We start from the raw sequence: 17,364 nt of genomic DNA, 5'->3' as shown, positions 1-17,364 counted from the left end.
TTGATACCAATGATTTAAAAAAGTTTATAATTAATTATAAACAAAAATGTCGAAAATATGACCTATTATAACCCATTAAAAGTACATTAACTAAATAAATATTTTAAAAAATCTTGAAATTCCCACCTCCAAATTTTGAAAATTACAACTCTAAACTTTGAAATTATAAATATTATTATAACTTTAAAATTTGAAAATTATAAAAAAAAAAGGTGAAGAGTAAGTAAAAATATATTTAAAATCCAAAAAGGTTAACAAACCCATGTTATTGTCAATAAATAAATGGTAAGGATTGACATTTTAAAAAAATAAATAGATAAGAAAGAATCAATATTTAATAGAATGAAATATAAAATGTCAAAATAAAAAAATAAAAAAAAGATTTTGTTGCCTAAAATCTCTTGTTAAAATATTCTGATATCCAAGAGTATATGCTTTTATTGTTCGACTTAGATTCTGATATATCCATAAAAGGCAAAAAAAAAAAAAAAAAAAAAANAAAAAAAAAAAAAAAAAAAAAAAAAAAAAAAAAAAAAAAAAAAAAAAAAAAAAAAAAAGAAGCAAAGTTTCCTTTTCTTTGATTGTAATAAATTACAAGTGTGTGAAGCAAATTAAAACCCCCCCAAAAAAATGACATCCAAAGAGAGACAATATTGAAAAAGAAAACACTCCCCCATCCCACAGCTCATCACCAATACAAACATATGAGCACCACCAGTTTCTGATCACACCCCCACCCCCCCCATCCACCATTGAAGAAGATTTTAAAAAATGAACATTTCTCCCTAAAAATTGGAGACTGCTAATTGATACACCAAATGAAAAATAAGGGTAAAAGGAGAAGATGGAGATGAAGAAAAGAATAAAACCAACCAACCGGCATTACACCTCAAGGCAGCAAACTATATGGAAGAAACAAGACGAGGCCGTTGCAAAATGGCCCTCCTCTTTGTAACACACACCCTACCTCTCCTCCCATTTTTTTCCCTCACTATGATACAGGCCGTACATTCAGTTCAAGAGGCCTCAAAGCTCCTTGAACTATCTCCTGAACGTTCCTATTTCGTCGACATACGTCTGATAGCTCTTCTATTGGTACAGCGAGCGTATTTATGTCGCACCCTGAGGCTGCATCAGATAACGCTTTTAAAAATCTCGACCGCTCTTTTTCAGTAACAGCCGTTGCTGGAATCAATGAGACACTTTCCTTGGCCCATTCTAACGCTTGCGCTTTATAAGCTCGAGTTAACGCTAATAGCGTGTATGTCACCTGGGAAAGTGGGATGGAATCATCAACATGTGATTCTTAACAGACAATGGAGAATGGCAGATTGAACTGTGACTAATACAGGTAGCTAGACATCGGCAATTCAACATGTAAGCAATTATCCACATGAAAATAAAAATACCGGCTCTAATCGAGAACTTGGCAGTGCCCCGGTCAAGGCTGCAATCAAAATTCGAAGGAGAACGGGACCTCGAGGTATAATAATTGCATCCCTTCTAGATATATACTGTTCACTTTTGCTTGAATTTGCAAGATCAAAAACATCAGCCAAGAAGGTTAATATTGAATTTGAGGCTTCCCTGTAGAGAAAATGAAAAAGGGTCAATCCATATGAATCACAACTATAGAAATGTAATTCAGAATAACGCAAATAAACACATCAACATAACAGATGATTATCATAGTTGTTAGATAAAAACCTTGACAATGAGGATCATCTTCATGAAAACAAAGGCTGGAAGATAAGTATATAATACCTGTGCTGTACTGTGATTCCAATCATTGAACAGTCTATTAATGCTGGAAATACTGAAGATGGAATAAATAGTTGAGGGCAATAGCGTATGCATCTTGAAGCTAGAAGAAAGCAGTCATCGGCAATATCCGGCCTCGCAGTAAATTCCTTCCAAACAAAAGCAGGGGGCAACCATTTAGGAACTTAAATAGGGCCAAATTTGAGGAAGATAACATCTATAAGCTACCAGCAGCCTACCTGAATATTTGTGAGAAGACGTGTTGTGTGCATGAATAGTGCTTCAATCAAATTTTGGAGATAGCTTGCGCAAGATGGGTCAGAACCAAAAATCTGCAAGGAAAATCAGCAGTTTTAGCAATTAAATGAACACGAAAATCGAAATTTCATAGCAAAGAGAGATATATGGCCCAAACCTTTATAACTTCACTAGACAGATAAAGAAAGCAAGGCTGATGGTGCTGCTTATATAGACCTTGAATTTCTTCCAACATCGCTCCAATTGTTATTCCCATAAATCTACCGGAAGTTCTCACCTACAGAAAGTAAACTAGTAATATATTCAACGGAATAAATTGTTTCTTTGCACATAAATGTTTCCAATCAATAAGTGCCTAAAAATACATGACAAATATTATCAGAATCATAGCCAATGCAGTCGAAGTATAGCCAATACAATCCAAGTTAAACCAAGTCGGTCGTTTTTAGTTTCATTATTTTCCAGCTGAGTTTCGAACCACGATGCTTATAATAATGAGCCAAAAAAAAAAAAAAAAAAAAAAAAAGGGGGATCGGAGAACTTACAGCATATTTGCACGATCGGCAAAGAGATTCCATTGTCCGCATGTCCCAAGCACGGCTACAATCAAATCATTAAATATAACCAGCAAGAAATTTTGTAAGGAACATCATATGCAGTTAATGAAATTAAAGTATACTTACATGTCGAAGATGGCTTTAAAAAGTGGCCAAAGCCTCTGTATTGCATCTGCAACTGCTTCGGGGTGATTTACATATCTAAAGTTGATGCCGTTAATAGATTTAGAAACAAGAGTATTAGGAAGAAACAGAGATAGAAAGGTTGGACATTTATCACACCTGAATATGTAAGCAAACCGATCAATATGGACTGTCAACTCATTAGAAGGCTTCTTATTCAATACTTCAAGGCCTTGATTGACAATTTCCTGATTATTAACACTGAAAGTTGTTATAATCTGTCAGGAGGATGAACGAATAATCTGAAAGTGAAAGAAAAACAACCTGCAGAGGAGCGACAACAGGCAAGCACAATGCCTCCAGTGCTCTCTTAGCTTGATCAGGCACAAGTTCAGTGATAACCATGCTGCAGAGAGAGAGAGAGAGAGAGAGAGAGAGAGAGAGAGAGAGAGAGAGAGAGAGAGAGAGAGAGAGGGAGAAGTCAACCTTTATCCAAACTTACAATCCCGTTCAACCGATCATCTTCAAAATGTTATCAAGACATTTACCTTAATGCTTCCACTAGGTGCAATGAGTCCTCAGCAGTCACCTTCAAACTACTTTCTCCATTGACCGTCATATTATATATATGAAAGAGACCATCCAAAAATCCACAAAGCTTTCTCCGGCAATCTACTTGTCATATAAATGAATTAATAAAATGGAATAGAAATGCCAAAGCTTGAGACAGTAAAAATTCAGGATCTTTTTCTGATTTTGAGGACTATGCAACTCAAAGGTATTCATCAAAGCTAAACAAAAAAGAAATCAATGGGAGTGGTTCTCATCCAATAACCATTAGTTGCATGGTAAAAAGGCAACCTTCAATCTCTCACCAGTGTATTTAAGGATATGGGAGCGGCAACCAAATAGAATAGTATTTCTAAAACCACAGCATGCTGACGCTCGTGAAAAGTATACAATTTCAAAATCAAAACCAAAATCTAAATGTGCAGACTGCTGACAGAAAGTAAAGCAGTCTAAGTTATGAGTTATCTTTACATGCCACTAGTAAATAAGCTGGTTTACAAAGATTACTCGTATAATTCAAAAATGAAACATAAACAGTCTTAAGTTTACTTGATCCAGAAAAATACAGAACTCAAAAGAAAGCAATTTGAAAAGAAACTTTATACCAGCACAAATATGTCTAAATGCTAGGGCTGCAGCAGCTGCAGAATCCTCGGATGTGCTCATTCCATTCATGAGGATATCAATTACTGAAGGTAGTATAGACTGCCCACTTGGTGATGCATCAAGCCACTTCGAGTATGCTCCAACAGTGTAGCACACTGAAAAGATTCAACCAGGCATAAATATTTATCTTCATAAACCAAGTTAGATATATGACGTACACTTGAATAAATAGACATCTACTATGAAATTGCAAAGACGTTGATATAAGTGGTAAGTATGACTTGACCATGAAAAAATAAGTCAAGAACAGTGTGTGAGTGATCATCGAATAAATTGACGCTTTCATTGGAAATAAGAATATCATAATAGCATTTAATACACCATAATAAGCAACATATTGCATCCTGTTACCTGTCTGAAGTAGTTGGGCTTGCTTTGGAAGTTTTGGAAGTAAACCCATGACCTGAGAGAAGAATGGAAAAGCCAAGTGCAATTCAAGAATGAGACATAAAACAGAAAACAGACTAAATTACAAGAGAATCGGCTGACAATAGGCAACGCAGAACATAAGAAAAACAAGAATTCAACGATGAACAACTTTCTAGCAAGAATATGAGATCACATTCTCCAAACACGGAGTATGATTTCTGTCACAGTCTGCCACTATAGAGGCAAGAATGAGGGCGGTCCTTTTCATTTCTTTCATGAAACTCAGTTTCTCTTCAAAAGAAAAGAGGAAGAGGAAAATAATAATATGGTATTGCTTGACTATTTGGAGGAGAAACTACAGAGGTTTTAGAACTTTTCCTTCTTAGAAGAAACTTTATGAAGAAGTATGTAATAGGAGAGGGTAAACTGCGTGAGATAATAAAATTGTCATCATTGTAGAGGCAGGACAAACTTGGAAGATATTTTACCTGGGGCATTATTTCGGCCTCACCAACTGAAACGTAATTTGATATAGCTCGGATGCAAAACAAAGCAGCCTCTGCTGGACGCCATTCACTTTGTTCGCTATTTCCACAGCTTGAAACAGCCTATGATGATATTTGAAAATGCATCAACCAAATGCAATAATCAAAGTCTTTAAGAATCACGGTTGCAAAACTTTACCTCAACCATTTTCACAAACAATCATTTGACCCTACAACATTTGATGCTAATGAAACTTGTAAGATATAAGTAGGTGGCCACCATGACTTGAACCTATTTTCTTTGCCCTTTATTATTTAAATAGATCCTACTAAGACAACCCAACCCATAGTGGTTTGGAAATTCTTTTCTTCTGACCTCTCATTTTCAGTTAGAATACCTACTAATATAACTACAAAAGGCAGCTAAGGATACAAATAAAAGACATAAATAAATGAACAAGCAACTCTAAGGAAAAAAGATTACTATCGAAAAAAAAAACATTTCTTTTACATGCTGCGTGATTAATTTATTTAGATGCAGAATAACTAATGAGATTGCAAGAATTACCACACCTCCACAAGCTTCACGTAAAGAAGTTTTAGAGTCGTATCACCTCCTAAAACCAATGCTGCATCAATTAAGACATCTGCAACAGCTGGATATAATACAAATATTTCATTTTGTCAGTAACCACCTCACTGAATTACATGGAAAATGAGCACTGGGGAAACTGAGTTATTTAGCACTCTATATTAAATAAGAATTCCATAAGTCCCATTAGATATAATAAAAAAGATTTCCTGGTAAAACTATAATGCAATAATATCTGCTAAAAATCTGCACTTAATAACAGAAACTATATCACAAAGAAACTAGTCATGTTTGGTCGATTGTATTCAACAAACTAAGCAAGCCACTACCGTATCTAGTCTGCTTGAACTCCTTGAGGTCCTCATAAGAAAGGTCTTGATAGTCATTAGGGTATTGGACTCTGAAACTAACCTGTGAACACAATTTTTCTAAAGAATCAAGACAAAATTTATGTATGCAGATATATATCATTCACTTAATAAATCCAACAAACGTATACAGCTGTAATTACTGGTTTTCTAGCAAACAATAAATATTGTCGGAAAAAAGTAGGTACAAGCAGCAATTATTTGTGGCAAAATGTCTGAGTAATAACAGTCGTTTCATTTATGAGAAAATGGTGGTCTTATGGTACACTACAATGAAGGGAATGATATTGCATCAAGAGAAGCACTAAGAATTTTTCTGTTAAAAGTTCTGAATTTGGGTTAATAATCAAGAAAGTGGAAAATTTACCAAGGACACGAGTGACTCATAAACTGGACAAAATATTTGTAACCTCCTTTTCCTCTCAGCCTCAACGGAAGCATCATTGCCAAAAGAAATATATGCATCCCTGGAATATTAGAATTGCTGTAAGTAAAATTAACTTTAACAAATGGTCCAAAATGTTTGTTGTCTAAAAGAAACGTCGAAATGTTTGTTGTCTAGAAGAAAAAATAGTTTATATTACAGGGCCAAGAACAAATAACCTTTTGGTCAAGTTCAACTGAAGGCTATGCCAAAAGTTAAAGGTCATGGAGGCAATGTCGTATTCAGGGTGTGAAGTAACTTCTAGTAGGGCATGGACTATTAACATCGATTCATCAGAACCTAGAAAGTAGAACAAAAAATAATGAAAAGAAAAACAAATTAAGAAAAGAATATCATGAATGTTATAGAATAATGAACCCTCAACTAGGTAACTAAATTTGTTACCAGTTGCAATCAATTCAACATATGAATCACCCATGTCAGCAAATAACCGAGCAATGGCCTTCACATCTTCTTCATCCTGAATGCAGAAATTAAAATACGAACAAGGTGAGTTGACAGTAGTAATAGAAAAACTTCAGCAACCAGTAGCTACACATGGTTAGGAGACTAATGAAAATAAAGGAAGGGGCTAACATTTTAGAACTAGAAACAGAAGAAGCGCACTATTTTGTGATGAAAAATGGGTAATTGTATAGTATATAGATCATAAAAACACCTGGAAATGATTACAAAGGAAGGAGAATTGGTAAATAAAGCATAATTTTTTCAAGCATTAGTCTCTTTTCATTAATTCAATAAAAAGTTGTCTCTTGCTTTAGAAAAGAAAAAAAAAAGGAATTGGCAAGTAAAGTTGAACTTCTATTTCTGGCCGACAACTTTGTTGTACAAAATACATAAAGAAAAGGCAAATTAAATTCAAAACCCAAAGGGGCATTACTGTTTCATTGAATTTCCTCCGATATGTAGATTATCCCATTTTCCACCTCGTGAGGTCACTCAAAGCAACCTTTGTTGTGTTGGACCCTGACACTTCTTTCTTAGTTCTCACAATGAAAATTGTGCTAGAACATAAATAAAATAAATAAACGTTCTAACTTCCTCAGCTGAATATATATGTTAAAAGTTAATTCCTAGAAATAAAATGTTAAACTGAAATGTTACTTATCTGCTCAGTAGAAGAGATTCATCGTATAACAATATAGAACTACAGAAAATCATGGAGACAACATGGAAGGAATTCGATTCTAGAAAAGCATTATAGGTATAGACGAGGTGTTTACTTTAATAGATAAAAAGCCAAACAAACCATAACCGTAAAATTATAAATTTCCACCATGAGAAGAAATGCAGGAAAGAAGTACCCATTTCACTTCAAATAAAGAAATGGAGAAGGAAATGAGAAAAGCATTTGTTGGATATAAACAGAGAACGCGGATATCATGATACAAAGTGCAACAGGATCCAACAATGAGGCAGAGATGAGGAACAAAGCTAATGAACAAATTTCATTGATCTCAACACTCTAATCGTCCTATATACCTTAGGGGCTTAGCCTTTAAACCAGAAACTGGACACTCTCTCACACCAAAAAATAGAGAAACGAAAGATGGAGAATCAATACCTTTGAAGAATCTCTAAGTTGTGCCTTCAAATTCATAACTTGAGGGACAATTACTTGAATTAAGGGCATGTGCACTGGGAGGTCACTTAAGCTTCCAGCTGCTGAATAGTGTATAAGTTCAGAAATAACTGCAGAATGGAAGCCAAAGAAAAAATTTATAATAATTATTTGAAGAACCAAAGAGATGATCTTGAGAATACAAACAAAAAGCTCACAAGTAACCGCGGGGAATGGGGCTCCAAACAAATAAACACGTAAAACACATGCAAAGGATCTAATTAATTATATAAACAAAAACAAAATATAATAACAACACAAGGGAAACATGCTATTAGCAGACAGAGAAAGGTCTAGTTGAGTACGACTGAGGGGCCAAAAGATGCACACTTCATATGTATAGAAAAGAAACAAAGAACAAAATTTCATCAATGCATAGCTGGTCAACACACTCATGGATATTAAAAAAAAAATTATCCTTTTACATAGATGTTACTCATTGAATCAAGTTTTTAGAAATGCAATAATAGATACAAAAGGATAACATAAAGAAAGAAACAAAAACCAATTGAGCACCCAAAACTTCCAGTGCATCTCAACTGGAAGGTAGTAGTCTTACAGAAGGTAGGATACGCGAATTAATTTAAATGAGCAGCTCATAAGAAGGTANAGAACGCGGATATCATGATACAAAGTGCAACAGGATCCAACAATGAGGCAGAGATGAGGAACAAAGCTAATGAACAAATTTCATTGATCTCAACACTCTAATCGTCCTATATACCTTAGGGGCTTAGCCTTTAAACCAGAAACTGGACACTCTCTCACACCAAAAAATAGAGAAACGAAAGATGGAGAATCAATACCTTTGAAGAATCTCTAAGTTGTGCCTTCAAATTCATAACTTGAGGGACAATTACTTGAATTAAGGGCATGTGCACTGGGAGGTCACTTAAGCTTCCAGCTGCTGAATAGTGTATAAGTTCAGAAATAACTGCAGAATGGAAGCCAAAGAAAAAATTTATAATAATTATTTGAAGAACCAAAGAGATGATCTTGAGAATACAAACAAAAAGCTCACAAGTAACCGCGGGGAATGGGGCTCCAAACAAATAAACACGTAAAACACATGCAAAGGATCTAATTAATTATATAAACAAAAACAAAATATAATAACAACACAAGGGAAACATGCTATTAGCAGACAGAGAAAGGTCTAGTTGAGTACGACTGAGGGGCCAAAAGATGCACACTTCATATGTATAGAAAAGAAACAAAGAACAAAATTTCATCAATGCATAGCTGGTCAACACACTCATGGATATTAAAAAAAAAATTATCCTTTTACATAGATGTTACTCATTGAATCAAGTTTTTAGAAATGCAATAATAGATACAAAAGGATAACATAAAGAAAGAAACAAAAACCAATTGAGCACCCAAAACTTCCAGTGCATCTCAACTGGAAGGTAGTAGTCTTACAGAAGGTAGGATACGCGAATTAATTTAAATGAGCAGCTCATAAGAAGGTAGTAGTTTTAAATCACATCCACCAACGTGACTATGTGGCTCAATAATCCTGCAATTCCGTTCCTTTGTAGCTATTGAAGTTAGCTTTAGTTCCCCTCCCCCATTGATAGGAAGCAAAACATTTAGTTGATATGATGAAATTACAAAAAAGTGTGAAACCCCATCCAGAGAATTACAAAATCTATGCCAATTGGCTATAAGATAGCTGTTCATAGAAGACTCCACTACATTCTCCAAGAGCAAAGAAGCATATAAACATTAAACTAAGGAATAATAGCATTCCAACTACACCAAGCTTGCAAAGCATTTTTCTTTTATAAAATCACACGCATCTCAGTCCACAAATGTTAGGGAAGGGTGATGGGACCACAAACGCTACATTCGACTACTTGATTTGCACAAAAAAAAATTAGCTCAGGAAATAGAAAAACAAATTTCAGATGTCGCAATATCGACTGAAGTTTACAACATATGAACTAGAAACTTAGGGCACTTTCAAAAGCCATACCGTTTACAGATGCCTCTGAGAGAAGCTCGGAATTTAAACTTGCAAGAGCTGTGAGTACTAACGGATGTGATGCAAGCAAAGATCCTGGGATCCTGAAACCAGAAGCAGTTCAACTAAGTCATTAAATTGTAAGGTTTGACTTTCTTCCCTGACTACGACAAAAGAAGCAGATTCTGAAATCTGAATGACGATAATAGCTAACAGAACTTTTATTTTTTATTTTCATTGGAAACAAACAAATTTTAGTAGAAGAAAAAGGTCAATACAAAGGGGTGGTGTAGGGGACAAGGCATCTCCAAAACAAAGGCGAAAGAAGTTAAGAATGTATTCGATAGGACATTCATCATAAGACATCAATAAGATCCAATTTGAAGCAGTTAACTAATTAGAACTTAGAGATAAACTATCGGCCATTAGAAGTCTTCAAAATTTGTTCCTATTAGAGAAAATTATATTAAAAAGGATGAAGAACTGGGAGGACTAGGACTCATGAAGCAAAAAAGGTTACAAATACATCTCTTTCATAGCCATNGGGGGGGGGGAGACAATTTTATAGCCATACAAATAAAGGGAACATTATGAAAACTCTTCGTCAAACGACAACCATGGAAACTAAAAACTTCACATGATCACCTCACTTCTTCCAAAATCTATTTGAAATAGCTCAAGACTATGGTACTTCAACTTCTCACAGTCTAGATAAACCCAAAATTGCTTCAACTACATTTGTCCTGAGAATTTTTTATTTCAACAATTACAAGGGTGGGGATCAAACCAACAACCTTCAGGATGGTAATTGGTGTCTTACCACTAAGTCATGCTTGCATTAACAGCATTAATCCAGAGAATTGAGGACTCTTATCGAGAATAGGGCAATAAAGAGAGATGATATGGTTAGCAATACCAAACAAGGTAGAACCATGTCGATCTTGAATAATTTGAATGATTTCCATCCAAGAAATTGAAAGAGAACACTCCAAAAATAAATGGACTGCACACTGTTGCCATAAGAATTGCAAACAATACAATTGTTTGGTTGTAGATGGCAATTAAGGTGTCTCTCTTGAACTTTGTCATTAGTGTTGAGCCCCCTTTTAATGATGGTCCATTTAGAAACANTAAAAAGATCCAGCGGCAGACTATGAAGCACACTAAAGAGAAGAAGAAAAACAGATTTGCAGGAAAAAGTATATATCCTAGCTATCATGGAGCCAAAATCTTCTACTCTAGAGGTCATGAGATGAACACCCACGAATAAATTCATGACTCTCAACCAATCTTCCAAATCTGATCAGAAAAGTTCCTCGGACTGTTTCAAGACACCAAAGGTTTTTGATAATATCCCTGCAGTTTCTACCAAATCTTCTTTAGAGCTACAGGATAGCAAAGATTTGAGTAATTCAGGGATAATTGAGGGTCAAGGGCCCAAACATCATTCCAGGAGCTAACTCTTGCTTGAACCCACCCTAAGAGTGGTATTTCTTTTTGCAAAATCATTAAGTCTCGTAATTGGTTTCCAGCGCCCTTTAGGATACTTTTATATTTGATTTAAGAGAGCCAACCACTGGGTTGTTTACCATGAGACCACTGTACTTGATGCTACAAAGACCTTCCTCCCAATGGGAATCTCCAATACCACTTGAGAAATGAGTCTTCTCTCCTTCGAGCTATGTTCCAATCTGTTCAGCTACTTCCTCCCAGTTAACTAGGTCATTCTATTTAAAATTAGGTTATTCTAGATTATTTTGTTGATCAGCGAATTATTTATTTTTCATAAACTTCATACAACTCTGTAATCAATATTGGAGCAACAAATGAGATCCCTAACCCAATTCCATATGCAATCCCAGAATCAAAGCGGCAAGTCTTTGTGATTTGCTTTCACTCTTCCACATGATACAAAAAACTGATCTAAAATATACCCACATCATACTTCGAATTCACATACCCACATGTAGCACCATATACACATTTAAAAATAAATGAACTTCATTCCTAACTATCTTTTGTGCTATCTAATATATTATGTAGAAATAGTTACGTCAAGAACAGGCATACCCATGCTTTAATCGAAGCCAAGAAGAAAATGCCTCGAGCACCTGAAACATCCATAAAACCCAAGCGAATAAAAAAATTGAGGAACTTCTGTTTGAGTAAGAAGACATAATAACCAAACTTCAGATACAGGACACAATTCTTATGATTAAAAAAGTCCCACCTGCTCCTTCAGCTCATTAATATTCAAACAAGCTGTCAAGATATTAAGGGTAACTTCCATTTGGGATGTGAGTTCCTTTTCAAATTGACGGCGTCTATCCGGGCGAGCTGCGATCTTGTAATTGTAAACTTCCTGATTGATGGGTGCCGAAGAAACATGGGAACATGCCACAAAACAAAAACTAACTAACCATTTTGGGAATTATGATATACACACATAAAAGTACCTAAAAGTCCTTCAAAACTTTAATGTTTGTTCAGAGAAAGATATTGAATATTCCAGGCTGATGCCCTAATAGCTGGAATTGTCTCATAATATTCTAGCATATGAAACCATCTGTGTCATAGTAATCAAATAATCTAAAACCACTGACCAATAAAAGTTCGAGGTTTTAATTCTCCATACTCTATAAAATCGATAGCCTTTTATGCTACTGGTACGTGACATCCAATAGAAAATTTGATATAATCAAAGGTTCAAGCATTTCATTCAGTTAGCTTTCATAATTCATGTAATTGCTTGCCCCTATTGGATAATTATGTGATAATCAGCACAAGTTGTATACTTTAGTGGACATTTCAATCCAAGTATGTTAAAATTTTCAAGCCCCCAAAATTGAAAATGCATTTTCTTCCAGCATGGTGAAATATAGTTAATGTGCCTTTCAATATCAATGAAGAAAATATATATTTCCAAAACTAAAGAAAAGATATCACAAGTTCATACCTCAGGCAAAACTGTCAGTAGCTCCAAAAATCCTGGTACATACTCTGGATGTGAGTTCATCTCATTCCTGAGCCAATTTACAATACCACCTTCTCCCCAATCATCAGCAGGAACATGTACTGCTAATGCAGCCACTGCTATGCTAATCTATGAAACCAAAATTGACCCTGAATCTTTCCTTCCAATCAGAGAGGAAAATCATTCAATAATCTTGTGCACTTTCGGAAGGAAAATACCTGAGTTCGGACTTTAGGTGGGCCCTTGTGAAATTTTCTTAATAAATTCTGCATATAAAATTAGTAGAACACAAATGTAATAGGTCAAATTACACATTTTAAACAAAAGAAAAAAAAACTATCAGAAAACTTAAATCCCATTGGAACTGTAACGCAAAATGGTTATTACTGCCTGTGACCCACACCAAAAAAAAAAAGTGTTACATAACTAACTTTGTTATTTCCAAGAAAAGAACATACTAACAGATAGAAGAGGAAAAATGAAAGAATGAGGCCTCCTCTCAAATCCACGTCAAAGAATTACAAGAGCACAACTGGGAGAACACACGAATAATGATGTCACGAATTTCCCAAAATGTCCTACTTATTATGGGAAAACTTCATTTTCATCAACAAAGGTCTCTCCCAAGATGATTTTCATGTTATTAAATTAAGCTAGAGGTTTTTATAATAATCATTCATAATTTAAAGGTTGCCAATGAAGCTAAAGGCCACATAGGCAAAAACTTTTGGTGTTTTATGAAGCAAAAGCATAGAGTAGCCCACAATCACAATGTATAACTGGAAATCATCTGAATAAGATAATTAAGACCCAACTCCATTTAACCGAAAAAAGTCCTTGCATCCAACAAGTGAAACCTAAATATGTTTGTTAACCAGTGGGGAAAAAATAATAACAAAAACCCAGATTGGTGACAAAAAAAGGTTATCAAGATCAACGTTGCCTAGCAACATACACCTGTCTGCGAATGTAATGATAAGTGGGTTTTTTTTCTATATGTATACATATCTGATACTAGCTTTCTTGTAAATCGTTTCAACTAGGCCTCCAAATTACTTAAATATATGCCAAAATAAGTTCTTTCAAGATAGTAAAGTGAGAATTTATAAGAGAAACAGCCACCCATATCAGTAGCACACAACCTCAATCCTTTACCACTAATGAGCACTCTAATCTAAATTTGAGAAACAGCCACGTAATGTTAAGAGACTTTTAAATTTGTATCAAGTGGTGGCATATATATCACGTGCAGTATGCAAGTTCCATCAGTTGCAGATTAAGCGATAGTACTATAAAGAATAGTTTTATAGAAGGAAAAAAGTCCATGGCTACAAACGATTTGAGGATGTAGTAGGAAGTCAAAAAATTATTTGTTGTCATGGTAAATCAGTGTAAGACCAATAGATATATGATCAGATGTCCAAGTATTAAAAATTCCATATCTCAAAGAAAGCAAAGCCACACCTTGAAACAGAAAAGGCAACCAAGATCAACGGGTTGAAAAATATTATGGCATCGCACCATATATTTTGCACAATTATAATGAAGTTGACTGCGAGCTTAGCTACTTAATAAGAGATTCTTACATTTAATGAGTCACGCAAGGGCCTAAAAGCTTCTGAAGGCAGCTCTTCAAAATCTCTCTGTACCTGGATTAGATAAATAGTAGACAAGAACTCAGAGAATTGATCATGATGCATTTAAACGACCTTTATTTCATTACCAAGGAACTCATACACAGATAACTTCAAATAACCAATATTCAGTAATCAACAATGACAAATCAAAGAAAGATACCTTGCTTCGTAGTGTTTGAGAGCAAAAGATCAAAGTTTCCAAATTGCTGGTGGGTTCGTGAAGCAAATTATCAGCAACCTAAGAGAATAAAGACCGTTAACTTCCCTAAATAAAGATGTGAATAATATTCATAAGGCTGCTGCAAAGGGCAGCAACTGCTAGTATCAAATGAAGAGTACTTATGACAGATCCTTAGTATGAGGATCAATGCTATATTGAATCTAACAAGATCAAATTTGAGGAGAAAAGGCAGCTAACAAAAATTTCGTAAATCATCAGCAACCTTAAAGAATAAAGACCGTTAACTTTCCTAAATAAAGATGCGACTAATATTCATAAGGCTGATGCAAAGGGGAGTAATTACTCATATAGAATGAAGAGTACTTATGACAGATCTTTAGTATGAGAACCAATGTTATTTTGAATCAAATAAGATCAAATTTGAGGAGAACAGGCAGCTAACAAAAATTTGAGGTATTGGAGGATATAAAAATAAATATTCATGTCTGTCAAATATGATTCTATTAAAATGAATGAAGCAGAGATTTTGCTTTGTTACAGCCTACAAGGACTTTTCCTTCAACATCTTTAAAAGAAAATGCAAATCTCATCATTAAGATACACCCTTTACTAGTACATTTTAGTGGATCTACACTTGAAACCATACCCAAATGTGAACCTGTCCAAATCCAATCTAAGTTATTCCTGGAAATTTGTCCATGCTACAGTTGTTACTGAAAGCGAACAGCAATTGAATTCTTTCCTACCTCTATCCTCAATAATTAGGCAGAGACAATAAAGTGAATTGGATGCTTGGAAAGTGCAATTGCAATACATGTGCTTTGTTGCATGAGCTCCAGAAAATTGAAATTATAACATCCCCAATGGCATCTTTTATGGAATGACATACCACTGAATTCATTCTACGAGTTTTTTACCATTTTCAAGCGTGAAATCTGTTCATAATTCCTATTCAGAAATCGATCAATTCTGTATGTCGAATTCCCAGTTTCTTCACCCCCCCCCGAAAAAAAAACTTTCACAGACCAAATGACAGGGGGGGGGGAGTCGCATTCTTAAGTCTGATGGAGTTACTTTTGGCAACGTTCTCCGCAGGCAAGTGGAGTTGAACAGAAAAAAGGAAATAGGAGAACTTCCAAAGTGAATGATTAATAGCAGAAAATGGGAAAAAAAAGTACACATCCCTTAAACAGAATTTACTCTCTGACGCGTATGAAGCATTGTGTACGATAACTAAAACTCCCCAAACTCTACTTCTTGAATAGAATTAGGCGAGATATAAACAAAAGAACACTAAACCAATCATCAAAGTCGCAAATCACAAAGTCCACTCAACCACTTTTTCCAATCGAGCAAGTGAAATCTATTGCCCAAAAAGCAATGAAGTGATTGAAACCAATACCTGCCAGGCATCAAGAGTGCGCTGGAAGTCTTGAAGCCACCGATCGGCCTGCATACGGAAGGCATCGTCAGGGTGATGGTACAGTGCGTTTAGGGCTTCCTTCACTGTGTTCTGAAGCTCCATGCTTGACCCAAGAACCAGTCCGAACCGCAGCTCAAGCTCTTCAAATACTTCGCCCGTTAATCCGTCTCTCAGTGTTTTGTCGATTATTTTTATTGCTCTTCTTCTTCTTCTTCTTCTTCTTCTTCTTCTTCTTCTTCCCTCTTCTTTTTGACACAGAAGCTTTGGTTTTTCTCTCTCTTCTCTTTCTATTTTTTTGGCGCCCCCTGTGGAGCTCTTCTGAGGAGAGAGGATTGGGATTGGGTACCTGGGAAGGGCCCTTCCGGTTCGATCAGCCTCCGGGTAGAAGCCAGTATCTCACCCGTCTGATCTCCCGTTTACCCTTCAGTCAACGGCTCCACCATTAGGTACACAACGAATGCCGTAGAGAATCTATGCCACGTGGCATCCGACTGGGATCAATTCCTGCGTCGGGACCCACTGCTATTGAAATCTCCTTGAAATTTTTTAAAAATATATATGCGATCATTTTTTCTTAAAAGGAAGAAGAAAATTTCTTTTTTTTTTCTTTTTTTTTTTTGGTCCCAAAGACAGCCCAATTATAATCTATAGTGTTGCGGTCTACTTATAAATAATTATATTTACATCATATGACGTTGCCTTTTTTTATTATTGGTTTAAGCGTCACGCTACAGTATTCAATTATTAATACTTTATAATATAATTAATATTTGGATACCTTATTCACATGCCAATAATTGAAATAACCGGTCTAATAAATAACAATAGCGATTTTTTTTTTTTAATTCAATTGTCTTTTTCTTTTTTTCAAATACAAATATGTGAATTTTATTAATACTCCAACTAATTAAATTATATTCAATTAAATGAAGGGCAAGACTCGTGTGTATATATTTTTATAATTTTATAATTTTATAATTTTATTATATTTAAGAATATATAGTATAAATATAAAAAAAAAAAATAAAAAAAAAGTAAGATTTTGCTCTTTGGGATAATTTTGATGTGACCACTACAGGCACGTATATCATATTTCAATGTTTGCTAGTACATATCGAATGATGAACTTAACATAGACCTTTGAATTTGAACATAGACATCAAATAACTAGTAGATATGTATTTATCATGTCTGGTTCGAGACATTTTTTGTATTTTATAAACTTAAATAAATTGTTGTTGTTTTTTTTTTTTTATGTATATTTATTAATTATCATCAATATACGCCTGAATTTATATTTGTGTAAATTTTTACTAAAAAGTATGCTCCAGTATTTACTATTGGTTCTTATATATCCGTCCCACTTAC

At 34.8% G+C, this 17,364-nt stretch overlaps 1 protein-coding gene across 1 annotated transcript; it reads right to left on the bottom strand.

Annotated features, from left to right (window-relative positions):
* Positions 1–548: 548 nt before the first annotated feature.
* Positions 549–16,522, bottom strand: LOC111780185 (transportin MOS14-like). The gene is made up of 27 exons (XM_023660516.1): positions 15,976–16,522; positions 14,553–14,630; positions 14,342–14,404; positions 12,974–13,021; positions 12,738–12,884; positions 12,012–12,143; positions 11,852–11,892; positions 9,794–9,885; positions 8,622–8,749; positions 6,579–6,654; positions 6,353–6,473; positions 6,117–6,216; positions 5,711–5,792; positions 5,363–5,445; positions 4,793–4,912; positions 4,287–4,338; positions 3,875–4,030; positions 3,248–3,371; positions 3,024–3,105; positions 2,859–2,947; positions 2,703–2,777; positions 2,565–2,619; positions 2,177–2,296; positions 2,001–2,093; positions 1,765–1,910; positions 1,410–1,587; positions 549–1,270 (listed from the first exon to the last, which is right to left on the bottom strand). Exons 1-27 carry the CDS (start codon positions 16,096–16,098, stop codon positions 992–994), a joined length of 2,883 nt encoding a protein of 960 aa, XP_023516284.1. The 5' UTR covers positions 16,099–16,522; the 3' UTR covers positions 549–991.
* Between the last annotated feature and the right edge of the window lie 842 nt (positions 16,523–17,364).

This window comes from Cucurbita pepo, chromosome LG18 (genome assembly GCF_002806865.2).
Source record: "Cucurbita pepo subsp. pepo cultivar mu-cu-16 chromosome LG18, ASM280686v2, whole genome shotgun sequence".
Taxonomy (NCBI): domain Eukaryota; kingdom Viridiplantae; phylum Streptophyta; class Magnoliopsida; order Cucurbitales; family Cucurbitaceae; genus Cucurbita; species Cucurbita pepo.
The sequence above is the reverse complement of the archived record's forward strand: the minus strand, read 5'-3'. Positions and strand labels throughout refer to the sequence as shown.

Coding starts and splice junctions, on each gene's coding strand:
- LOC111780185 (XM_023660516.1), bottom strand. CDS start 16,098: ATGGAGCTTCAGAACACAGTGAAGGAAGCCCTAAACGCACTGTACCAT. Junction 6,655..8,621: donor AACTTAGAGATTCTTCAAAG/GTATTGATTCTC, acceptor TTCTGCATTCAG/GATGAAGAAGATGTGAAGGC. Junction 4,031..4,286: donor AGCCCAACTACTTCAGACAG/GTAACAGGATGC, acceptor GAATCTTTTCAG/TGTGCTACACTGTTGGAGCA.